This window comes from Catharus ustulatus, chromosome 2, assembly GCF_009819885.2.
Source record: "Catharus ustulatus isolate bCatUst1 chromosome 2, bCatUst1.pri.v2, whole genome shotgun sequence".
NCBI classification, from domain to species: Eukaryota; Metazoa; Chordata; class Aves; order Passeriformes; family Turdidae; genus Catharus; species Catharus ustulatus.
The window spans coordinates 106,435,304-106,460,950 of record NC_046222.1 but is presented as its reverse complement, the minus strand read 5'-3'; the positions used below and the strand labels follow the sequence as shown (position 1 = coordinate 106,460,950).

At 39.5% G+C, this 25,647-nt stretch overlaps 2 protein-coding genes across 13 annotated transcripts in view; one reads left to right on the top strand and one right to left on the bottom strand.

The window, feature by feature from the left end:
- GPM6B (glycoprotein M6B) overlaps window positions 1-17,244 on the top strand; it is a 108,401-nt gene extending 91,157 nt beyond the window's left edge. For 8 of the 11 annotated variants that reach the window (XM_033053334.2, XM_033053338.1, XM_033053337.1 and 5 more), the window contains 6 exons: window positions 3,145-3,331; window positions 6,653-6,809; window positions 9,923-10,094; window positions 11,955-12,028; window positions 12,338-12,403; window positions 14,727-17,244. In XM_033053334.2, coding sequence (XP_032909225.1) covers window positions 3,145-3,331; window positions 6,653-6,809; window positions 9,923-10,094; window positions 11,955-12,028; window positions 12,338-12,403; window positions 14,727-14,876 — 806 coding nt within the window. In that variant the 3' untranslated portion in view covers window positions 14,877-17,244. Of the gene's footprint in view, window positions 1-3,144; window positions 3,332-6,652; window positions 6,810-9,922; window positions 10,095-11,954; window positions 12,029-12,337; window positions 12,404-13,088 lie in introns of all 11 variants that reach the window. The other 3 variants (XM_033053330.1, XM_033053335.2, XM_033053340.1) reach the window with 1 other exon arrangement.
- OFD1 (OFD1 centriole and centriolar satellite protein) overlaps window positions 14,213-25,647 on the bottom strand; it is a 33,815-nt gene continuing 22,380 nt past the window's right edge. For both annotated transcript variants that reach the window (XM_033053325.2, XM_033053323.2), the window contains exons 18-23: window positions 24,886-24,986; window positions 21,409-21,528; window positions 20,186-20,349; window positions 19,416-19,586; window positions 18,775-18,842; window positions 14,213-17,813 (exon numbers count right to left, since the gene is read on the bottom strand). In XM_033053325.2, the coding sequence (XP_032909216.1) occupies window positions 17,768-17,813; window positions 18,775-18,842; window positions 19,416-19,586; window positions 20,186-20,349; window positions 21,409-21,528; window positions 24,886-24,986 (670 nt within the window). In that variant the 3' untranslated portion in view covers window positions 14,213-17,767. The remainder of the gene's footprint in view (window positions 17,814-18,774; window positions 18,843-19,415; window positions 19,587-20,185; window positions 20,350-21,408; window positions 21,529-24,885; window positions 24,987-25,647) is intronic.

Sequence of the window (25,647 nt, the reverse complement as noted above, 5' to 3'; positions counted from 1 at the left end):
ACTTATTTTAATGCTGCTTATTTTTGTCAGCTTGAGTTCACAGGCCTTCAGCCTGCAGTTGTCATCAGAGTGTTAGCAAGTTATTCTGTGAACGTGAACTAGGCAAACATCTTCCTGGGGTTCCAGTTGTACTGTATAAAGATAGTTGCTGGCTTAGAGTTACAGGGAGAGAACATAAAGGTTTCCTGGAAAGCTTTCTAATTGTTTTCAGAAATCCTCTTCTTTGCTTCAGTGCTTCTTTGGGAAGCTTGGTAAGCGTATCTTAGTTCTTGATGAGCTTCAAATTCTAGCTGGTTTTGAAAGCTGCTCTTAGCAGTACTGTTTTAGGCTTGTGTTAAAATTATAAAATCTGCCATATTGCTCAGGCTAGGCATGGCTTTAATCTGCTCATAAAGAGTGTTCACAGTGGGATCTGGGGGGGAGGTCTGGCAGCCCCAGCACTGTGATGAGGTTGTAGCCTGTAGTTAGTTACCCTCTGGCAGGAGGCTGTGCAGCTCTGCTGTCAATTTGGGTGCAGAATGACTATGTATGGATGGATGCTGTCTCTTGGAAACATGCTGGTTTGGCATGCTTCATGTGCTTGCAAGCTGGCTGTGTGCTGTTTCCAGGTGTACCAAAGTCTCTGATAACTGCTTTAGTCTTGTGGTCAAGGTCAGCAGTTCCTGCAGTTCCACATTTGGGCAGTTCTCTCTGCTCAAAAGAATGTGGTTGCTTTAGACACCTCTGAGGGTGTTCTTTGGCTTTGTTCTGCACTGAGAAAAATGAAGGCCACCCAAATTCTGGGAGGCCGTTTTACTTGGAAGGCAGAGGAAGACAAAGAGTATGGCCACAAAGACAATCTGTGCAGCTGCCAGTTGCTGAGAGGTGAGAAGGGGTCTGCCACTGTTGCCTTGTGTTCAAGGTCTGTGGATTAGTGGCAGATCCTGTCATATGTTTGGGCAAGAGATCCAACAAACTCCTCAGGGCAAATGTTCTGCCAGTGGCCTGGAAAGCTGGCTTGGCAGTATGGGGTATTAGACATCAATCCTAGGTCTACACCAGTTTTTAGTTTTGTCAGGCTGCTCCCATTTTCTGCAACAAACAGCTTTTCTTTTGGATCTTGTCAGTCTCTTGGTTTTGCTTCCAGCTGTTTTTATTTCCTGTCATTGATAGGATCCTTCTGCAAAGCAGTCTGTGGGATCAGCACAATTTAGGTGATCAACCTCTCCACACTAAGCAGTGATCAGGTGTTGGGTCTCCTGCTTTAGGAGTGTGGCTCAAAAGGTGGTTTGTTTTGTGCTGGGCTGTGACCACAGATGTGTTGTCTGCTGTGTCAGAGCACAGTTACTTTTGGATAATCTTTCATGGCTAATCCTGCACCAGGTGCATGCATTTCTTGGATTAACTCTGGGAGGTTTGGACCTGACCTGGGAGCAGATGTTGAGGAGGCGAGCCAGCCTCACGTGTATGGCTGCTCTTGCGTGTGAGCTGCTCTCAGGCAGATCCCCCAAAGCAGAGGATTGCTCCGCAAGGTTTGTTGTCTGAACTCAGCTCTGGACCTCTGTGATAAAACGAAACCCAGAGATGATTTCCTCTGATAGTGTGCATTTGGATTTTGTTTGGCCTGTCACTGCTGAGCTGCAATGTTTGTTCATTTGGCAGTATCTTTGTCATGAAGATAGTTCCTACTGAGTGGACTCCAGCTGTGGACTAGACTCAAAAACCTTCCCAGGCTTGTTTCTATACAATTAAGTCTTGTCTGCAGTTAGTGAAGTGGCATTTTGTAAGTAATTTTGATGGTGATAGCTGCTTAAGCCCGACTAGGGCATTTACTAGTGACTCTCTAAAAGAAGAGTTTCTCACTTATGAAATGGGAAATCTTTCAATTATCGGATGCAAATTATTCCCCAGTGCCTCACGGAAGTGCCTGCTCTGCAACTCATTCATTAGTGGGAAAGGGAGGGGGATAAAAATAAACTTGCCTCATGTGCTGGCTGGAGACTTGCTGATCTTTGTGAGGAATTTTTGGGGTGGGAAGATGTGATGTGATGTCCTCATTTGCCAGCTGTCTCCTTGCCTTGAAACGCTTTGTCCATGCAGTGCCTTGCCATAGCAGCAGTGGCTGTCTGCGACGCTGGCCGCTCCATTAAGCGTTGTCTTAATGGCTTGTGTTTTGCGCAGTTGTATGAAATGCACATTAATGGAGACAACTTAATGCCATCACCCTGAAGTAATGAATTGGTATGGATTGCCATTACCATTATAGGGCAGTTAAAAGCTGTGTTTGTTTCCGATTTACATTTCCCAGCTTTGTAAGCAGATGGGTTTTCAGGCCACGCAGTTGGAAGGAACCTGGCAATTCAGCTGCAGCCTCCTTATTACAGTGTTCATACAAATTGCAGCTCTGGGGGGAGTGTTGTGTTAACTCAGAGCAGTTAAACAATGCATTTCAGTTGATCATGCTGCTGCAAACTGTATTCAGGGATCACTGTTAATCCAGTGTATCCTATAAAAAGCTGTGATACAGCTTCATACAGCTTCCCTCAACAAAAATTGTTACTCTTTAGACCCCATTCAATTTTTCTTTTGTACAAGTATCTGTATCCCTATAATCTCATGTGGATTTTTAAAAAAATATATCTTGGGAGTACTGAGAGAGTGCTGGGTAGTTAAGTTTTGTGAACCTAAAGGTTTTCATCTTCCAATGAAAGTGGCAAAGTATCTCCTACTTTTCCAAAAGGCTTCATTGTCTTGAGTATTTACCTCCTGCTCCCAGTGTGTTGCCAGCATAGCTGGTGCTCCTGCCATTAGTAAGGCTGAAACATGGTAAGCTCTGGATGAGCAGCTGAATTGCGATGGATCACTTTAGACAGTGATTTTTTTACTTTTTCCATTTCATAGGCTGTCCCATCGATCTCCCCTTGATCCTGTAAAGACAGGAGCACTCAGCCCACTTTCTGGGCTTTGAGTCCATACCAACGGATCTGTAGGTCACTGCTTTAGAGGGTGATGCTGTCTTGTACCAGCTATAGATTTTTTGCTTAGCATGTCAATGCCTGGGCCTTTTATTCCCTGTGGCTTTTACCAAGTGGAGGACAAATATTCTTTTCCTCATAATTTGCTTTTTGCTCATGAAGTTTCTTTTGCTTTCTCTCTTCTGCTTAGGTTGCTTTGAATGTTGCATTAAGTGCCTAGGAGGAGTGCCATATGCTTCGCTCGTGGCAACCATTCTCTGCTTCTCGGGGGTAGCGTTGTTTTGTGGCTGTGGCCACGTGGCGCTCACGGGAACCGTGTCTATCCTCGAGCAGCACTTCTCCACGACTGCCAGTGACCATGCTTTGCTGAGTGAAGTGTAAGTATGCCTCCCATTCCCATTATTCATCATAGCACCCTCGTGCTAAATGAGTAGAGATGGATTCAAACCTCAGTCTCCATCCCTGAGTATTAGGTTGCTTGTTTTTGTAACAACACTCAGTCATTTGCTGGTGTTCACAAAGAACCAAAGTGTGTATCCTGGTATGTCTGTTTACCTTGGGACCAGTACTATTTAATATCCCCATCAGTACCACAGACAGTGGAATTGGGTGCACCCCCAGCTGCTTTGCAGATGACACCCAAGCTGAGTGGTGCAGTTTGCTCACCTGAAAGGAAGGATGCCACCCAGAGGGACCTGGAAAGCCTCGAGGACTGCGACTGTGTGAACCTCATGGTGTTCACCAGGGAAGTGCAAGGTGCTGCACATGGGTCAGGGCAATGCCCAGTATCAATACATGCTGACAGATAAAGGGATTGAGAACAGTCCCGGTGCTGTTGGATGAAAAACTGAAGAAGAGCTGGAAATGTGCACTCGCAGCCCAGGAAGACAGTTACATCCTGGGCTGCATCCAAAGCAGCACAAGGGAGGGTGAGGGAGGTGTTTCTGCCCCTCTGCTCTGGTGAGACCCCACCTGGAGTGCTGCATCCAGGTCTGGGTGTGCTCAGCACAGGAAACACTTGTTGGAATGACTCCAAAGGAGGCCACCAAGATGATCAGAGAGCTGGAGCACCTCCTCTGGGAAGACAGGCTGAGAGAGTTGGGGCTGTTTAGCCTGGAGAAGAGAAGGCTCTGGGGAGATTTTACGACACCTAAAGGGACCTACAAGAGAGCTGAAGAGCAACTTGTACCAGGGCCTGTTGCAACAGAACAAGGGGAAACAATTTTATTTTAAGAGTAGATTCAGTTTTTGTTGATGACATAAAGTTGGAAGGGATGTCAGGAATAACAGGGAAGCATGGTTCTGTCCATCCCTCTTCAGAAGAAGCTGGACTGGTAAATGAGAAAATAAGAGAGAAGAAACTGGAAAGATCTGCAAATGTAGCCTTTGGATATAGCCACTGGTGAAATATTTAGGTCTTATGTTCCCAAGGCTTCTCTGTGAGGCCAGAGGAAGGCTTGGAATGCTGCCTTGGGTCCCATGCCCAGGACTCCTGTGACAAGCATGGTGGGCTTGTGGCTATGGTATATACAGGAGTCCATGGGCAGCAAGCTAGACAGGTGATATTGAAGGCTCTGGTATCAGGGCCCTATGCAGCACACTTAATTCTTATTTTCTTTTCAATTTGTGTTGTTGCTGACTCCCTGTATGTGCTTGCAGGCATAGCCCTGCCACTTTGCTGCATGCCCTCTGTGCCCTAGTGCTGGTCCCACAGCATCATTTCACCTTCCCCTGTCCACAGGACCCTCTGTATCCTGACCTGCTCTGGGACTGCTCCCCACTGGGGTTCCCCCTTCCAACACTGCTCCCACTCAGTCCCTGGCTGTGGCCAGCAGTGTGTCCCCAGCTCCAGGGCAGCAGCCACCAGGGCCCTGCAGTTAGACACAACGTTCAGTGAGAGAATGTAAGCAGCTGTTCTTCAGCAGCTGGGTAACAAAACACCCTGTGCTTGCATCAGTCTCCATTTGAGCAAAATAGAAGAAATTGCAAAAGCAGCAGTCACAGGCAGCAAGTTTTATGTTTTGGAGAGTTGTTGACAATGTTTCTTGTCATGTCAGCACCAGCAGCTGGGGAAATGCATAATTCCTACCAAAGCAGCTCAGGGCTTGGCTCTGTGGAGCCAGGGGGGTGACAAGGGAGAAGAGGTGTTGGAAAGGGACAAATTTAAGGCTGCAGTGACATTTAAAAAAACCAACAAACATTAGTAAGACAGTGTTTGGAATAGACTTTTTAAACCAGTTTTCCTTTTACTAATTTCTGGTAGCATGCATTGAGTCTCTCCTGGACTATTAATAATGGTGAAATTATTTCTTTTATACACTCTCAAATCCTGAGTTATTTTTTTCATTCTTTGCAGCACAGGTGCAACAGATTTATCCAGTTATTTTTAATCAGTTTGGAAAACAAAGATAACACTTCCCACATAAAATTTTAAATGAGCAATATCCTATTTTACATGATACAAGAGTAACATTTAACTATATAAATGGTAATCATCAATTTTCTTTAAGCTAAAACATTCAGATGCTCTTTGGAGATCTATGCCAGCAACTACTTAGTGGAGCATGGCAAGAATCAGAAAAAAATATCTTGAGCAAAACATATATATCCTCAGAAAACTGGTAGTGTGGATGTATAAAATAAACCTCTTGGTTCTGTGAATAGCTTCATCCAAAATAACCATCCCAACAATCAATCAAATTCTTTTTAAGAAGTTCAGGGAAATCATACTAATAAAAAAATATACATTTTGAAGACCAGAAGTGTTATATGGAAGATCTGGCATTCTGGTCCTCCAAAACAATTAGCTTTAGAAGCTGATTGATAATATTTAGAAATTATTCTTTTCATTTACTATTCTAGCTAAAGGAAAAATACTGTTAGAGTGTCATTGCAGATGGTAGATTTTTAAGAAATCAAGAACCTTCTCAAATAACATCTGAGGGAAGTGCTTATACCATGTGCCCTGAGATGATCTTCCTCTGAGTGGTTCCAGAGTACCTAAAATGGAAGCATTGCCTAAATAACTCTTCCATTTAAAAAAAAAAACCAAACCACATTTTGAGGCACTCAACACTGCTATGACTTAAAGGACTGAAACTATCAGCTCACTTGGAACTGCCCTTCCAGGCTGTAGAGCAGCCTCAGGAGAAGTCACTGCCTGTTTGCTGAGTTTTGTATCAGACAAATATTGCTGAATTCAGAAATTTTTACAAAACTAAAAGTTAACTGGATTTCACAGGTGGAATCCAGGGACTGCCTCCTTTCCCTAAGCCAAAGGAATGATCACAGAGCCTGGTAGTTCAGTCAGGGCTTCAGCTCCAGGCTTTGCCACTTCAAAGCCCTGCATTGTCCCTGTCAGCCATTCCCAGCTTAGGAGCAGTAAGAGCAAAAAGAAAACCTCCACAGTGGAAGTGTGGAATTGCAGCTTCAACTTGGTGGCTGACACTAGTCAGTGTAAGGACTGCAGCACCAACAGGGGATGCTCAGGTGGGTGCAGGACAAATGCACATCAGGATTGCTTACCTGGGAAGGGACACAGTTGTAACAGTTTTCCTACAGTCTGCTTGCTTAAAATGCTAAGGAGCCTTGAACTTTGTTTCTAGGAGTTCTCTCTCATTTATTATCATTTAAGAGCACTGACTTTGTTTTTATAGGACTGAAATCTAATTATATAATTTCTTTCTTTTCCATTTTAGAATACAGCTAATGCAGTATGTAATTTATGGCATTGCATCATTTTTCTTCTTATATGGAATAATCCTTTTGGCAGAAGGTTTTTATACAACAAGTGCTGTGAAGGAGCTGCATGGAGAGTTCAAAACAACAGCCTGTGGCCGCTGCATCAGTGGAATGGTGAGTGGGATCAGAAATGGGAACAGCAGTCTTTGCTGGCTAAAACCTGTTTTGCTCCATTTGACTCCTGGGTTTTGAGTACAGAATATTGCTGCCACAAGGTTAACTCCTTGTGGGTGATCAGGGTCAATCCGTGTGTGGTCCTTCTCTGAACTTCAAGGGTGCTTGGATGAATCAAAATGCTGCAGATGGGGGCTGCCATGGCCTCCCCTGTCATAAAGCTGAACCCACTGGTCTACACTAAACTGGGGAGACTGCTAATTTTAAAACACTTAATGTGAGGCAAAATGAAATTTGTGCTTTTAAACATGGAACACACTTGAGTGATGCTTAAAGGCAGACTGTAAAATGGCTGTGGTTTGCAGAGCTATTTAAATATCAAACTCTAATGGCTCCAACTTCCATAGTCAATTGTGCTTGAGTGTCTGTATCCTTCAACAAACAGTAATGAATGAATGAAGCTTCACAACATCTTTGCACTTGAATCAAGTATTGAATTGCAGATGGCAAAAGGCAGACAGATAGAATAGTGAGGCTTTTTGCAAAGCTGAAACACTTAAAGCCCTAAAGTTACCAGCCATATTCTCTTCAGTGTACTTCTGTATTAGAACAAAATTGTAAGCAAAGTTTAACTAAAAATAAAACTTCAGATTCTCACCCACATTGTCCCCAAGGGCACACTCTGCAAGAACAGCCATAACTATGTTTCTGAGAGAAGATTTCAAAGCTATTACTGAAAATCTGAATTCAAAGCTCGTAGTTATGGAGGAAGCTAAGCAGTATGACAGATCGCCCACGGGAAAGTGTGGGTGAAAAGAGAAGAGGCTTTTGATGTGATTGTTGCATTTTAATATACAGTCTGTATCCTGAGCTTAAAAAATATGTACTTTCAGCTGGTTAAATACAAAAGAGATGCATGTTTATTTTCATGAGAGTTTGCAATTTTCCACTGTGCTGTTGGGTACTTACTGAATTTTTCAAGAGCTAATAAAAATAAGGCATCTGATAATTTTCTAGTTAAGCAGCTATTTGCTCATTTTTTTTCTAGTAAGTATGGTCTTCACCAAGGAGCAAAATTAGATCTAAAGCAGTATTTTCGAAAGATCCAAAATAAAGCAGAAGCATACACATCCATGCATCTCATCAGTGCAGACAACTGCTTGTGCAGGTGAATAGTTGCAGGCACATACATGATTGTCAGCTGTTTACACAAATACCAGTGTGACACATGGAAATATGGCAGAAAAATGTTTTCATTTTTGTCTGTATTTGTCCACACAATGAAGGAGAGAATTTACAAGCTGAGTGATGGCTTGGAGCTCTGATAAGCTGCATTAATGTTTGGTGGTGACAGGAAAAGTGCTTGTATGCTGCTGTTTAAAACCTTAGGGCTAGAACACAGTTTGTAAGGAGATAAAACGTTTAACAGACTAGTGACTACAGCTGGGTACAGGCAACAGTGGACATACAGTGACCTTTTGCCATCAAGAGCTCCTCTACTTCTTCTTTCATTACATTACTGAGCAAACTCCTGAAAGGAAGTCCCATCTTGCATAAGGTTGTTACAGAAGACAGACTTCCATCCTCCCTAAATTATTTGTGTTGGCTCTGGTAATGCAGAATAGCCATTTCCCACAGTTATAACATTAAATGTGAGAGTGAGTGTATTTTTTCCTGGCTATTTTAGGATTTAAAGGCTTTGTGCACTTCCACATACACATAGGCAAACTCATGTTTTATTTGTAGTGTATCTACAGAAATCCTTTAACCTGGTCCACTTAGTCCTTCTCAAAATCCAAAGAGAGGATTTTCAATTCTCACACAAAACATACAGGTCTGGTATATGGTACTATCTAATATAAATAGGGTATTCCAGTTGAGTTATCTATAAATGAGAGTACACCTGGGGTTTTAGGGGCCACAGTTTTGCAAGAACTTCCACCTCCCCACACACCACCTCCCTTGACTGAAACCTAACCAGTTGCTCAGCTTTTGCTCTAATACTTGCAAATTATTCTGGAAAAAACCTGTGGGGACGCAGACATCCACCACTGCAGCATTAGTTCAGGTGTGAGGTCAGGCTGAGAATCCTCCCCCCTGAGAGCCTTTCCCATCCTTGCTGTTGTCCTCTGGCACACAGATTTTAAGTAAGATAGTAGGGCAGAATGCTTTACTGAAAGTAAAGCCTTTCCAGTCCCACCTACGGCTGAGAGAGAACAGCCACAGCTAACAGTGAAAACAGAGCCCAGGAGATGTAACAGCATTCCCCCGCCTTCCAAGTGGGATTCAAATCCTGCTCTCACCAGGAGGAGGGAGCTAGGAACTGATGCCAGAGCTACTGTTTCACCATAACACTTAGAAGTAGATGGAAAAGGGAAGGGGTTTAGTGGGAGGAGGAAGATGGAGATTTTCAAAGCAATCAGTGCCACATCTTTTAATCTAACCAAATAAAATGCATGTAATGTAGTTTGCTGGTTTTTTTAAAGAGCAAACTCAAACCAGCAAATTTTAGTGGATAAATCTATGATTCTCTAAGGTGAAGTAATTCATTTTCTGCTTGGCAATGTGTATTAGACCAATTGAATCCTTCTGATCTGCTGTTAACGGTCATGGTACGTTTGCAAAAATAGGTACTTTCAAATGTTACATTCCAAATTGATTTCAATACATCAGGGAGTGTGGGGGAGCTCTGTGAGCATTGATTCACTCTGTGGTTTTGATTTGCAAGTTGTATAGAAATGCTAGTATGTTGTAGTTAATTTTAAAAAACCCTTAAATTGATTTTTGTTGGAATTTATTGGTTTTAGCCTACAACCAGCATCCCTGCTTAGCTGAGGATCTTGAGAAATCAATGGGCTGCTCTTTCATGAGGGCAATCCGTTTACTCAAGCAGGCTGATGAAAAAGGAAATGCCTGAATTACTTTCTCTGTAGCATTTAAACTACCAAAGTATTTGTAAGCAATGAGAATACTGATTTTGTGTGCTTGAAAATCCAATGTTTTCTTACTTGAATTCTGAAAGTATGTTTAAAATTATTTTGAAGTATTTTTGAGGAAAATTTAAGTAGTCTTTCAAAGAATAAACTCAAAGTGTTTGTGTTTTCTCTGCCTAGTTTGTTTTCCTCACCTATGTGCTTGGAGTGGCCTGGCTCGGGGTCTTCGGCTTCTCTGCTGTGCCTGTCTTTATGTTCTACAACATATGGTCAACTTGTGAAGTCATCAAATCTTTTCAGACAAATATGACAGTTCCAGGGGACCAGATCTGCGTGGACATCAGGCAATACGGTACTCGTTTTAATCCTGATTAAATGCTTTAGCCATGCTCCTCGGTCTGTCTTCAGTAGTTCAGTCTCAGCCTTATCAGATGAGTTAAATGCAAAAGCATCTTCTATCTCTGAATGTGCTATTACTTTTCTAATTAATTCACATTACACTGATCTCTTTCCAGATGCAATCAATTTAACTGAACTGACAAGTCACTTATCTGAAATGATTTTGTAGCGATTTCCAATACTGTAATATTAGGTTTGAAAATAGATCAGCCTCAAAATAAACTGCTTGGAAACAGTGGTGAGAAATAGACAACCAGATTGTGGGTTTTGAACCCATATGCCTATATTCTGTTCTTTCAGAGAGCTGTTTTACATTTAAAGAGTAAATGTCTGATTGTTGCTGTGACAATTACTTTCAGTTAAAAAACCAAAAAACTGCAATTAAAAGTCTGCCATAAGTAATAATGAATTAATAGCGCTCTCTGATGACATGCAGAAATCTGAGAGAGCTGGGACAATAACTTAAAATAAGGTCAGGCTTTTTATTTCTTAAGGTGGGTTTTTCCTAAGTTAATCTTTTCAGCTTCCCTTGTGCAGAAGATCTTTTGTCACCATTACTTCTGGCTTCATTCTAGCTAGCATTTTCTAGGAATGTTTCTTTCTTTGGACTAAGTCATTCAAAGCTGAGAAAATGGATTCAAAGTTGAAAAAGTAAGAAAGCTTGGCTTTGCTCTCCTGTCCAGGTAAGTGCAGCAGAAGAAAAGATACACTAATTTTAAACGCAAGTCTTCAAATCAGTTAAACATATACATTCTATTTTAGCAGCTTACAGCAAGAGGCTGGGAAGACATTTACTTCAGCAGCAAAGCCATGAGTGAAGGGAGATGTGCTCCTCCACCTTCCTGCTTCTCCTGGTTGTTTTGCAGCTGTATTAGTGCTGTGTAGGGCTGATTGTTCCCCTGATCAGTAAAACCATTTGGGTTTCAGTGTGTGATGGGAGAGAGTGGCTCCCTAACCAATAACATGTGTCACTGAACTTTCCTCACATTTTTGGGTGGAAGCAGTAGCTAAAAGGCTGGAATTGTATGTAGCAGTTGCAGAGAAGAAGCTGACTTGGAAGAAAATCCTATAAAATCTTTTTGAAAGCTGTGCCATCCTGAGATAAGTTCAATGACCTGCTGCTTATAGAGTTGCTAATTCCAACCAGCTGGGTTCAAATGCAAAGTTGTGTGGAGAAACAAACTGGGTTTCTCTTAATTCAAATAGGTTTTGCTTAAGCTAAAGCATCTGTTACAGGCCTATAAGTTTCTGTTATTTTAAATCTGCTAGATTCTGTTGACTTTTCAGACTTGGGAGTATATGAGGTGCGGCAGACTGAACTTTCTTGTAGCAGTGTTCACTTGATGCTTTTTACCTACTGGAACTAAACCAGAAAAAAATCCTGCAATTCTTCCCTCTAGCTCTATATTCACACCCTTCCACAGTAGTTTCTTGTTCAAGTAGAATCTCATCTAGTAAGTGCTACCCTGAAAGGTGCCAAGTACCTCTGAGATGCAGATTCTTTCTGACGTGTTGAGTGGGGAAGTAGGCAGAGTGTGCAACTGGACCCAAAGTGCAACAACCCAACCAACTGTTTGGCTGCCAGATGGGAAAACCACATCTGAGAACATGCCTTAGCAGCAGCCCTCAGTGTGAGGAGAAAGCATAACCTGAGGGAGTTGTTTGAATTGCTGCTGCCAGCTCCAAGATGTACTGGTCAACACACAGATGCCCAGAATGGGAACACAACTGGCAAGTGGGTGAAAAAGATGAGAGGAATAGAAAGTGTGTGTTGATTGCTAAAATTAGTGGTTTCTTTTCTGTGGTATTTCAGGTATTATCCCTTGGAATGCTGTACCTGGCAAAGCCTGTGGCCCAATTTTAGAGAACATCTGCAACACGAATGAGGTACAGAAATGTAACCTGTGTGCAGCTTTTGCCTACAAGTCACTTGGGCACCATGTAATAAATACTTGATTAAAGTTTTTGGAGAGAACTCATGCTAGTAGTGTAAAGAGATTGCTTTAACTGTAACACTGAAGTAATTGTTACATCATCCAAAAAAAAAATTATTTTCACAACATTTTTATTTTCTAAAGCTCTACTACCATGCTACAAAGATGGTTTCATTATTCTTATTCTCTAGAACACTTGAAATGCATTTTATACGATCTTTAATGAATTACTTCAATGTTTTTAACATGTTTTTTTCTCTAGTTCTACATGTCTTATCACCTGTTCATTGTGGCTTGTGCTGGAGCTGGTGCCACTGTCATAGCATTGGTGGGTAGTAATTTTGTTGTTTCATAGTTAAAAATGTTCATTTTTAGGCTTAAGATGCTTTAAGATTAAATTTTGTATATATTAAAAGTAGTGATAGTAGACATGAAGCTGTGATCACCATTATTTGCTGTTATGGTTTGGTAATCACTAGTCAGCAGGTCCCCAACTTTTGCTTTAGGAAGTCATCTTAACCCGCCTCCCCCCCACACTTAGGAAAAAATTATTTGCATGTCCTTTCAAAATCCTATTCTATCCACTATTTCTGCTTTTATTTCCACTATTTATTTTCATTTTTGTAGTTTATTTGATCAGCTGCTTGTAACCTCTTGGTTTGCTTTGCCTGGAGCTAGGCAGGTTGACTGGTCCAACCCTGCAGTGCCCATTCCAGGTAGCGGTGGGGAAAAGGGACATTAACAAGGACTTGTTCCTGTGTCTAACACTTCCTTTAGTGCCAGCTTCTAACCCTGTGCCAGCCAAGCCCATACTCACAACTGGCTGACAAAATAGCCTTAAGGTTTGTACTGGATTATCCTCCCCAGAGAAATGGCAGGTTATTTATTTGCATCTTCACCCTGGAAGGAGCTCAGAGTAACATCTGTTGTAAAAGTATCGAGAGTTGCCCAAGTGGGCTTGAGCCGTCACCTTGTTGTATCTTACTCTCCTGTATTTTGTTCTCTTCCACCAGCTGATCTACATGATGGCTACTACATATAACTATGCTGTTTTGAAGTTTAAGAGTCGGGAAGATTGCTGCACTAAATTCTAAATTGTATAAGCCCAGTAAAAAGCTGCATTGCGTAGCTTGAAATACCACTGACACCCTAGACTAAAAGTCTAGCTTTCTGAATTTTGTTACAGTAATTGTAAATAGCTTCAGTAAGCATCGTTTAGCTTATCAGATTAATGAAATGACTTCTTGTATATGAACTATGATGTGGATGAGATCTGGCTATTTTTTCATGTTGAGAGGATTCAGTTACTGTAGGGGTGTATATAAAGCATCCTTCTGAAAAGGGGATGTTTTCATTTCAGGTCTCCACTTGATTTCTAACAGTCATCTCAGACAAATACTGGAATAGTTCAGGGTCAAATGCATTAATTTATTCTTCACCATGAACACCAAATACAAATACCCCCGAGCATACAAAATATATATGGTGTGAAAGAAAAGGAATAATAAAGTCGTGCCAGGCTATGTTGGCAGAGATCAGAAGCCCAGGTATTATGAATTAATTTGCTTGTATTCCAAGTGATTCCATGGATGATGAAATCAATTATTTTCTCTTAAGTGCATTCCAAATGATACTCCTTCTCTAAGAAAATAAGCCCTTGTCTTAGCTCTGCGTAAAACAATCACATTCTTTCTTTTGGACCCTGAACTAATAAGAAACAGCATATAAATAGCTTCTGCTCTTGTATTGCTGCACTTTAGTAACTGATTTCTCAGTAGCCAGATCTCAAAAATGTAAGTATGATTGCACAGGAAGCAAAACCATGCATAGATCACAGGGACCTTTTTACAGTGTTGGGGAAAAAAAGAAGGAGAAGTGAATCAATGTTTTCAGATGTAGATGTTTTTGCATGAAGTATGGGCAAAAGAAGTTGGCAAGAGACGAATGCACAAACTAGAAAAACAAACACATAATAATTTAAAAAAAGAGAACCATTTGCTATATACAATATAAAAATCTTCACCTGAGGTTGGACAATGGAAGTTTAAAATGTAGCTATAAAAATACAGGATTAAGACTTCTTAACCCAGAGATTGCATGCTTTTGCTTAGTTTTGGACTCATGTTTTGATGTTTAATTTTTCGATGTGTTAATGTAGCCTTGTTCGCGTAAATAAAACGGTTCACAGTTTCAGGTTTTTTTCCAGGGGGAGGGTGGAATTCTCATCTGCTTGTTGGGGAAAAGACCTGCCGGGCTCTGGGCTTGGATATGCATAAACACCACGACCTTAGAGAGCAGTTCTTCTGAGCACCTCGTAGTTTACAGATTCCGTATATTGCCACGTACAAAACTGTTTTCCTCCTTCCCCCCATTCTGCATTTTAATCGACCCGTACAACTCTGTAGCTCATTTTAATATTGTTGTACTAACTTTCTCTAAATTGTGAATAACCAACTGAATTATTAGCATGCCAAATTCTAGAGACCTTTGAAAAAAATAGCCTCTGTGCTTGTTTTAATAACAGAATGCTTATTAACGTAGAGTAACTATTTTTTTGGTCGTTATTTTAAAGAGCGTCTATTAATCTGACTAGCAGCTTGCTTTGCCTCTTGACATGCTCACTCGCCATCATGCTCACCCTTCTCTTCCAGATCCACTTCCTCATGATACTGTCTTCTAACTGGGCCTACTTAAAGGATGCAAGCAAAATGCAGGCCTACCAAGATATCAAAGCAAAAGAAGAGCAGGAGCTTCAGGATATCCAGTCTCGGTCAAAAGAGCAACTCAATTCTTACACATAAATGTTTGCCACAGTAATTCAGCAGAAGAGTTCTGTAGCTCTGACAAATCAGCAAATAGCTGCTCTGCAGTACAGATGTGTGTCTAGCAAACAAAATTAGAGAGAAGTATAAAAGCTTCACATTCCAGCTCCTGGAAAACTTTTTTAGGGAAGTCTTCCCATGGGTAATCCTCCATTCTTTCTAACAGAGAATGGAGGGTTTATTCCAGGCATTTTAAAAGGCAACACTTTACAAAAAGTGACCAAATTATTCTTTGAGACTTGGTATTTAATATTTGACTGGTTCTAGAGCATAACGCCCTGCACAAAATGGCCGAGCAGGCAGATCTGAGTGGACCTCAGGCATGCACACGGTGTGTGATCGAGCACCTCCCAAAGGAACCCGGGTCCAGCTGCCATTTCTGAGAGGAGCTCATGTGCATGTGTGATGGCACAGCTGCAGCACCTCCCAGGCTGCAGGGGGGCTGTTTGGGAACACCCACACCTGCCATGGGAGCAGCTCCGCTCCTGTGCCACACGCTGCCATGAGGAAGCCGTCACATCCCTGTGCTCACCTGAGGGTCGAGCAGATCTCCCAAGTTCTAATCTTTTTATTAACTATTTAATGGAATGTAGATCCCTGGATCTGGATAATGATCCCCTTCTTTGAAAATAAATGTCAGCTTTGCCTTAATATTTATTTTCTATAAATGTCTTAGCATTTATATAGTGGCAGGAGACCATTATCCTACATTTTAAGTAAGTGAAAGTGTTACCTTATTAAAATGACACTGATCTGACTATTCCAAATGAGTGGATGAGAAAGTTTGCAGAGTTTTACACAAACAATAAAATTTGCAGCCATAAAAATAATACAGGATGTCCACCTTTCTCTATCTTGGTGCTTAGCAAATTTATAGTCAGTGCTTATGTGTTTTCCTTTTTACAAATTAATTAGCACACTAAGAAAACGTGGTGTTCAGAAAAAACAACAACAAACAAACTGGTGCCATTTTAAAGTCATTTCCCATAGAAGTCTGCCTTCTAATTAATGTTTTTTTTCAGAAGCATTCAGTGATATCTTGAGTATTAGTGATGGTATATTTGGTGTTTGTTCTATATTATATATATATATATATATATATAAATGTTGGGGTGGGGGGGAAAGTAAAAATACATCATTCATTTGAAAAAAACTAAATATTCAAGTCATACCCCTGCTAAGCTGACGTGTGGTTTGGTAGTTTTGACTGTTTGCTGAATATACATCAAAGGAAGCACAAATTCCTTCAAATCAGTATTAAGAGAAAAGGCATTTTTTGGGGGTATTAACTTCAAATATAATTTCTTTTGTTAAGTACTGAAGTCTAATTTGACAGTTTCAAAAAAGGGGCAAAGTTGATTGATGTAGAGCAAATATGACAAAATAGCCTAGTGTATGTTCTTACCTGTTGCATGAAGGAGACATTTCTACAGCAATGCAGGTGATGTTCTAGCCCAGTGTTTGCATAAGGGTAATAATGGAGGCAGTGTCTTAAAGCCTAATTCTTTTCTAATTCAGTGTAGCTATTACTGGGAGTTTTTGAAGTTTTGTTTAAGTAGTCTAATATTTTTATGTAAAGAGCATTAAATTTTGCTATGTATAAATTTTTGTAACCTAACAGTGAATCAATATTTTCTATCAGTGCCAAGGGCTTCCTGTAGTTACATCCAAGTGTTAAAATAAATATTTGTAGATAATAGACGACACTTGTGTACGCTTATTTGAACCCAGACCTACAGCTACTCCATGGCAGCGCATCCCTAGGCTTTATGTTTCTATCTGAGGTGAAACATGTCCTGTTCCAGAGCTCCCTGCCCTCCTGCATGGGGCAGGGCTGCCCTGCAGCTGCAGCTGCAGCTGCAGCAGCAGCTCTGTGCAGCATGCAATAGTGGTAGTTGTTCCAGGCCAGCATAATGCAACAAGCACTACCCCTTCCCAACATCCAACAAGAGCAGCCACTCAGAAATTCTGTAAAGGCCAGAGTGGCTGCAACAGCAAATTAAGCAGCATGCAAAATTAGAGTAACCACCACATCACCTTTCAGCTTCATTTCAAAAAGCAAAGTTTGTATCTGTCACGGTTTTGGTACGTTGTGTTTAAACATCCAGTGAATTCAAGACAGAACTTTGTTTTTTGCCCCTAAATTCTGTCAAACTTGGCTTCATGTTCTTGTAGTTAGGTCAAGATGAGCAGCCTCAAATGCAGTGCAAGTTGTAATATATGCTGCCACCCAAAATTACTTCATTGATAAAAACTACTGTATTTTATACTGTAAATAAAGTTTAATGATCTTGCCTATAATCTACCTACAAAATACAAAGCTTAAATAAAGATGAGTTAAATAGCATTTTTATTTTAATCTCTCCATTCTGGGCTGGTACATGAGAGGGGCTGCTTTTGAAAGCGGCTCCTGCCCCTGCTGTGCAGCAGAAGGGACACCTTAGTTTGTCACGTGAACCCAGCGCCTCCACAGGACACCTTTACAAGCAGGTGATGATGAGGGAAATTTTTGTTTCTTTCACCCACAGTTTGAACCATTTGGAGAAGGGGTTGGGGGGAGGGGGTTGACAAAGTTGACAAAGTTTAGAGGAATTCAGTGCCAATCTACTCAAACATACTGATCAGTTTCTGTTCCCTGCTTTGTTCTTTCTCTCACCCCACCCAAGGGCTTCCTCCTGGATTAGTAACACATCAGGATTTCCTTTTTGAAGTCAATGACTGAGGTGATGAAACAGATAAAAATCAGCTTTATTAATTTATAATTACACAGCTGCAGTGTACCTAACATTTATTACAGGCACAAACCTACTTTAAAAATATCTTATAATAACAATAATAATAATAAAAATTTTAAAATCAGTAGCTATTGTTCACCAGAAGCTTTCATCCATATCTCCATGAGAAATGTCTGCAACACTATATTGATTATAGAAGGGAGGAAAAGAGAGTGGTATGAGTCAAATGTAGTTTATCTTAAATCTTAATATGCATTTTAAAACAGAAGTTAAGACACTGCTGCAATTTTCTTGCTGTTTCAGTGAACTTCTGGCAATAAAACCAACCCTAAAGGAGAAGGCCATCTCCTATATCTCAAAAAGCAGAACTACCTTCTGTAGTGCTCACTCAGTAAAAACAACACAAGTGGTGCCAATTCAGGAGCAGCAGGGTAGGGTCTGTTATGTTTAACAGCACAGATAATAGTGAATCATTACTGTGGTTATGGTGAACCTTGATGGTTTCTTTTCCTAACTGCTCCACATTTTTTGCTTATTTTCAATTCTACATCTTTGAATAAACTGCAAGATTTGGAGGAGGATTGTTTGGTTTTTCTCTTGCAAGCAACTAAAACACATATCTGTATTTATCAATGCCTAGAGAGAACCCAAGGAAATGCCTGGGTTGTGGCAACTCAGTGCAGGCAGACAAAAGCATTGAATTAAGTGTCTTAAAAAGTCCACAATGCTACTGAAAAATCAAAGCTAGGAACAGACATGGGTGAGGTGCAGCACAGACAAACCTTATCCAGGGTGTCATCACCCAGGAACAATCCCTCAAACTCCAGCTCTCTGTGAAGGAAGTTGGATGCTGCTCAATTGCAGATAAGAAGTTGTGATTGCCACAACTGCTGAATCAGATCACTGAGTGCAGCACTCAGATGAGAGTTCCATGCAGTGCTTAACTTGCATGTACAAGAATTGGAAGGATTTTCAATTTTTCCAACACAATTGCTTTTGATTAATGGTTTATTTTGGTTTCTAAGAAGGCAGCTGTCTCTTAATATAATTCATACTAGAACTATTAAAATTATATATTAATTTAGAATTACTAATTATTTGTTAATATGGATTACTAGAAGTGATTAATACATGAGCCTTACCTGTCATTTTCAGTAGACAGAAGTCCTTCTGAAGGTGACATTTCTCTTACTTCTTCTTTTTTTGAATCCTGGTAACCAAGAGGAAAATACACTTTGTCTAACCAGTTGTAAAGTCAAAGTGACCTAATAATATTGTCTGTATTTTTAAGGCTGAAAATAAAAATCTTCTGAAGGATCAACCCTATTTCTACAAATGCTACATTGAATCTAGAGTAGTAACACTTTGGAAGTTTAGACTGGGATCATGTCTGAGCAAAAGCATCCTGCATTCTTTCACTGAAGTAATGTCCACCCATACCTCTTCTTTAATAGTCCCATTTTCCATTTTGCCAGAATAAATTATGTTGTGTTAGACAAACACAACTGTGTTCCTCTACTGTGCTAGTGCCTTAAAAAACAAACTAACAAACCCCCCACCCAGAGGACACCAGCAACCCTTACAGAAGAAAGATTTCAATGTTTTTTCTTTTGGATCATCACACTTTTCCAATACAAATCCAAACACTCTGCTCTGCAGGTTGTTATATAAAGTTTAAAAATGAAGAAATTAAAATGTGAATATTGTTTTCATTCTAAGCATGCCTAGCAAGACACAAATTTGGTCAATAATATTTTTGGGACCATGTTTTGAGAATAATCACCTTGTTTGCCAGTTCCTGCTCTCTGCTCTGCTGAATTATTCTCATGTATTTTTCTAATGGATTGGAAGGAGGATCCTTTACATTCTTTTCAGCAGCAGTGTTACTGTGTTCAGATTTTACTCCCTCTTTATCTTCTATTTCTTCATCTGTTTTCGTTGAGTCTTGGATAGACTTTAAGACACAAAAATAAAATAAATACTGATTAGAAAAATACATTTATACCTTGCTACCTGCAATACATGCAGAATTTCATGTTAAACTCCGTAAAACACACCAGTCTAAACAGCATTAAACAGGACCTAAAAATCCAGAACACTATTTAAACACCAAGTGTTTAAGCTCAAAAAGGGATTTAAGCCAACCCAAGGTCTCCTTATACCCTCTGCTTCCCAGAGTACCCTGGACACCCTGACAGAGGCTGATGAACAGATGGACATTAACATATTGTGGTGGTGTCCCACCTGCAGTGGCCACACCACAGAGACAGCAAATGTTCACTTTGTTCCAACAGCATGGTGACAGTGGCCATAGAACTGTAGCTTCCAGTTACATGAAGCAGGGAAGGAAAGGCATCTGTTTCCAGTGAAAAAATCATTTGGCATAAGGAGACACTCTAGTGAGATTGGTTAATCACACAAGTACATAAAATAACTTAGCCTCTACTACTTTCACTAAATGGAATAAAAATCTACTTTTAATCAAGTAACACATATAACAATCCTAAAATGCAAGGCACTACCAAGCTGCATTACTGTCAGAAATTAAATTACCTCTTCTTTGTTAAGCTTTTCCACTTCTTTTTGTTCTTTTTGCTCGCTTTCCAAAGCTTCCTGTTGTTCCTTCTCTCTCCTTTCTTCTCTTGCTTTCCTTTCTTCTTCTAAGTTTTTCTCAACTTCTCTGTTCTGTTCTTCAATCTGACTTTGATCCAGCACCACTGTGAAAAATTATTTCAACATCTGTAATTTGATTTATGTAGTTCAGTAATCATTACAAGAGCATACAAATAAGTACCAGGTTCCTGTAGAACGTTAACAGTAAATGAAAAACAACTGGATATATTGTTTGTACATACACTAAGTTTATTCTTGGGTATTGGGTAATTTGTTTTCCCACCCTTAAACATTTTTTAGTCTGATAAATGACTCACCAAGAATTAAGGAGTAGAGCCAAAGTGCAGCCCAGAGATTTGACAGATCTGTGCCCTTCTCATTCCTTTCATGGGCATGCTCATTAAACCTCCCAAAGTCTATGTTATTGTATTCTCTCCTTCTCTGCAATGTGGTTGGATACAACTCTTTATATTTATAAAGCAAAATAATTAAAACCCCTTGGAAAATTATTGCAGGATGATTATTACTGATGTGACCAATATCTTGTAAAAGCTGTCTTCAAAGAACAGCATTACATAGCAGAGATGGGCAAACTAAGGACTGGGAATCGAGAAGCTAGAAAGCTCTTCTCTAAGTAAAAAGAACCATAATGTTTCCATTTAGAAAAAACTAGAAAAGCAGCATATGCTGACTATATACAATGAGATATTATTCTCATCTAGCCAAAGAATTAAAACTACATTGTGATAATACAGTGTTCCAACAGAGTCAAGAATATTTTTTTAAAAAATCTAGACAAGCAGTACATAAAATATTTCAAAACATTTAATGTCTCATTCCTATCAAGAGTCAAAAATATAATTAATAATTATCCTAAAGAAAAAAGAATCATCTCACAAGAGACTGGACAGGGGGGTGGGATGGGTGGCAAGAATGTTTAAATTAAAAGCAAGTTTAACTAAAACCAGGATCAAAAAAGTCTCCCTCATACAGAAAAGCAAAGGAAAACACTCCTTTCTCTGTATTACAGACATGGTAATTCCTGGAAAATTTTTCATCTACTCCAGCCTACATACCTACAGATTCTTAAATATTTGGGTTTCTGTGTTACACATTTGACATTTTAAAGGGTACTTTCTTTTGTGTCTGAGCTGACAACTCACTTGAGTCCTGCAGTGAAGTGGCTGTTGCTGGCACAGGGGCAGTGACACAGTTTCCATCGACGATGTCCCCAGATGGAGGCAAGACATCATTTTCACACTCCTCTGGTATGTCCCCCTGATCTGGAGAAGAAATTTGAACAATGGCTTCATTATTTTGTAATTGCAAAAGTGGAGCACAGCAATGGACACAGAGTGTGGGAATGGCTAAATTAGAGCACAAAAATATCAGCACTAATTGAGCATTTTCCTTTCAACTTGATCATCTCCCTGAGAATTAAGAATTATCATAGGCTGTACTTGCTTCCTAATTACAGAATTGTTAGTTTTGAAATTAGCTCTTGGAACACATGTGTTTATAAAGCAAAAACTGAAGAAATATACAAGAGAAACCCAAGATGTTTTCATTTCTTTACATAATCAAGATACAAGTCACAGAAAAATTGTATATCCAAGTTCAGCTCACTGTTTTCATGCATATAAAAATAATCTTTAACTATTTGGTCAGACAGTCTTTAATGGGGTCCTTGCCTTCTTCAGTGCACAGGATGGATGCTGCTAACTCAGATAATCTACATTATCCTGTCTTCTCCTTGTGCAAGGTTGGCTCTGAATTCACAAAACCACAATTACTGTCCTTCCTCTTTGATCACTGCTATGATATTCAACTGCTTTTAAATTACTTATTTGCAAAGTATGCAGACTGCTATTATTTCATTTGATGGGAAATAGAAAAAAAGAGACAAAACAAGATGTGGCCATTACCTCTAGACAGACAATCAGAAATACACAGGACTGTTCTCCCAGGCATTTTGTGTAACACAGCACAGACACTCTACATATGTCTCTAGGTTTTGGGTAAAGCTTTAGAGAACATCAATTTTCATCCTTCCTACACTAGCAATGGCTCAAGCATTTTTCTTTTTCACATTATAATATAACTGAAATATTTTGCATGAAAAAAACCAAGTCAACCAAACTGATCAGCCCCTCTCTCTCTGAATGGTTTGAATTTTTTAAAATTAAAACTCTTTTAAATGAACTATAGATGAAAGCATTACAGAAAATTTCTGTCAAGCTGTCATTCTAACTGAGGAGAATGTTTTCAGTTTCTCACCAAAGCAAGAGGAATTCCTACCAGCTTCACCTGAAAAATAAATTCTATATATGGGGGTGTTTTGTAAGACCAAAATAATGGGCTACCACACTCCAAAGAAAACCTATTCTGTTTTGTTGCTCTCTCTCAATTATAAAGCTATCAACAACATTATTTTCATATGAGGCACCAATAAGCATCAGGTGTATTTAAATAATAAAAAAATTCTTTTCATAAATTTCTCCTGGTTAAATATTACTTGTAACTTCAAAATGACTAACAACATAAACAAACAAAAAACCAGAACCATTAATAGTAAAAAACAAATTAACCACTCTGCAAAGGAGAAAAAAGGTAATTAAGTGCACTTTCACTCCCTTTTTAAGGGTGGACAGCAAGAGATGCATTATTCCCTTAAGATGAGCACATCATCTAAAAGCAGTTGCTGCCAAGAGAATCTGCTGATCTTTTCTTTCTAGAACTTATTCACAGTAGGACTAAAAGACTTCCATATTTTCTGGTATCTCCTTTAAGTCTTTGTTTTTTTTACTGTTATCAACTTCCATCCTTCATGATATCTTTTTCTGTATTTACTTCTTAGATTTTATTTTCTTACCCACTCTCCCTGCAATTTCTCCTGAGCTACCTCCTCCCCTTTTCAGCCAATCTGATTTCCTCCTACATACTGAGGTTGTCTTTTGATGCAGGCTCACTCAACTAAAGTACTGCTGATGGAGAAATCACTAGCATATGTGAACTCTTACAATTATTGACCACCACGCATCACCAAATGATTCATTAGTACCTTACTTGGGCACAGCATCTACTCAGCCCTAATTGCCAAGAAAATGCCAGTCTGTTGTCATATGCAATAAAATAAAAGTGAAATATGTAATGTATTCCCAAAAGTCTCCCCATGCAAAATTAAACAAATAAATATAAGTCTAATTAAAATGTGAAATGAGTAGAAACCATTACTGGCTACAGACTTGGTTCACATTCAAATAAAGCATTTAAAGCTTATAAAAAGGAAACTCAATGAGGTAAATAAAACCAACTGAGTAATGAGTAAAGCTTCACAGAGAAATGCACAGCTGAGGCATTATCTTCTGCTGGTTATCACTAAACACCATCAGCACATCTGCAGTTTAAACAAACATATTTTTCTCTGCTTGCTTTTAAAATACTGAAAGCCATATTCTCACAGGGTCAGGAGAGTGAGCAAGGGCTCCACTCCATCTTCCATATGACCTAACCACAACCAAAAGAATAAGCCACTCACACCAGTTAGAACTGCTGCTTTCAAAGAAATCACCCCTACTCTCCCAGACAACAATCACAATCTCTTCAACTATGAGTTTAGTTGCACCTCACAATGTCACATGTCCACCAAGACTCAGGAGTTTACAGACCTGAAATCTGGAAATAGGAAAGGTTAGCTGGCTGTTCTCATCCTTCTCATTGACAACTTCACTTACTTTAAACCCACAGTTCAATGGGAGATAAGGCTGCTCAGGTTCAACATTAGGCTATCTGTCACCCAAATGCTGAAAAACTAAGTAAGGCCAGTAACTGCTTTTATTTCTCCCTCTATATACAAATGGCTATAGGACATCAAGTTTGATTACCCTCCTCTTTCTACACTACCTCAGTTATGTCAAAGATTTTTGAAAACTGACCCTGCAGCACACAGAGAGAAGGAAACATTTTATAGCATGCAACCAACAGAGAGCAGAAATACAAACAAATAACATGCTGACCTCAGTGAAAAAATGTTAGGACAAAATTCAGTTTCCAGTAACTGAAGCACATGTTCCAAAACGACTCAGAGATGCTGATTAATGACAGCATAATTGCAAGAGTTCTTCCCACATTTGCACACAACCTAAAGCAATTTCTAATTCATACTACTTAGTTACTGAAAGAACAAACAAGAGTGCATGCAATAGCTACAGAAAATTATCTTTAGACTTCTAACCTGGTTCTAATTTATGCAGTAAATATAAAAAGCCTCCATTTCTTTCACACACTAATAAACTTCTGTTTAAAAAAAAATTCTACACCATTTTAAAACATTCCAAAGCAACCATCAGATCTACAGCATTAATCAGAACAAAGTTATGCAAGATTTCTGAACAAATTTATGTTACTAATTTCACAACCAACTCAATTTAATGTCTGCTTATAACTACATACACTTACCTAAAGATGCAAGAATGAAGAAAATTAATCCCTCATCATCTGAGACATCTGTTTTCTCAAATTCCAAAATCAGTCAGAAATTTTTCTCTCCAGCTACAGTCTTAAAACCATGAAGACAATTGTCCTATAACTGTTGGGCCCTAAGGTATTAAACAAACTGTCTGAAATGCACTAAAACTTACCTTCAAGAGTATAAATGTGTTCTTCAAGATCCTCATACCTTAGTTTCTCTGGTTTGTGGCTATCACTGAGATCTTGTTTATCTGTTTGTTGACTCTGAAATCTAAAAAAATAAGGAAGAATGTAAATAAATTAACACATATAAATGCTGAACTTTTAAGCAAATAGCAATCTGAAATTCACTGAAATGCTAAGCAACAGATGAAACCAAACCCAAAATTCATGAAACTTTCTGACTCAAATTTAGGTTATTTAAATCCAGTTCTCTAACTTTTACCAAAAGTCCACTCCATTCCCCCTCAGCCTTTCCTCAAGGTCTTGATGTGACTAAAATTATTACATTAAAACAAAATAAAAGGAGTAAGAAAAAACATCAGAAAGGAGAAACACAATGAATTGTGACAGTCAACTGAAATTAAGAAATTTGCCTTTTTAAGCTCTGTGTTACAGTTTAATTCCCATTTTGATGTCATCTTAACAGACATGTTTGAAATGTATTAGGATTAGATGTCTGGCAAAACAGAGATGCAGGGGTGAAAATCTGGGTTCTTTCAAAATGGGGTTAGTGCCCTCATTCTAAATCCCCGTTTATCTCATCAGAAAGATAATGTGAAAGAACAATGTCTCCCACGTGACCCAGCTACTAAACTCTGCCCAGAACCAGAACAGCAAAAGGAGTGCAGGTCACTAATGAAATTCAGCATCAGCACTTCACAAAGGAGCTTACTTCACACCAGCTGGTGCTCTTCAACACAGTCTGTTTG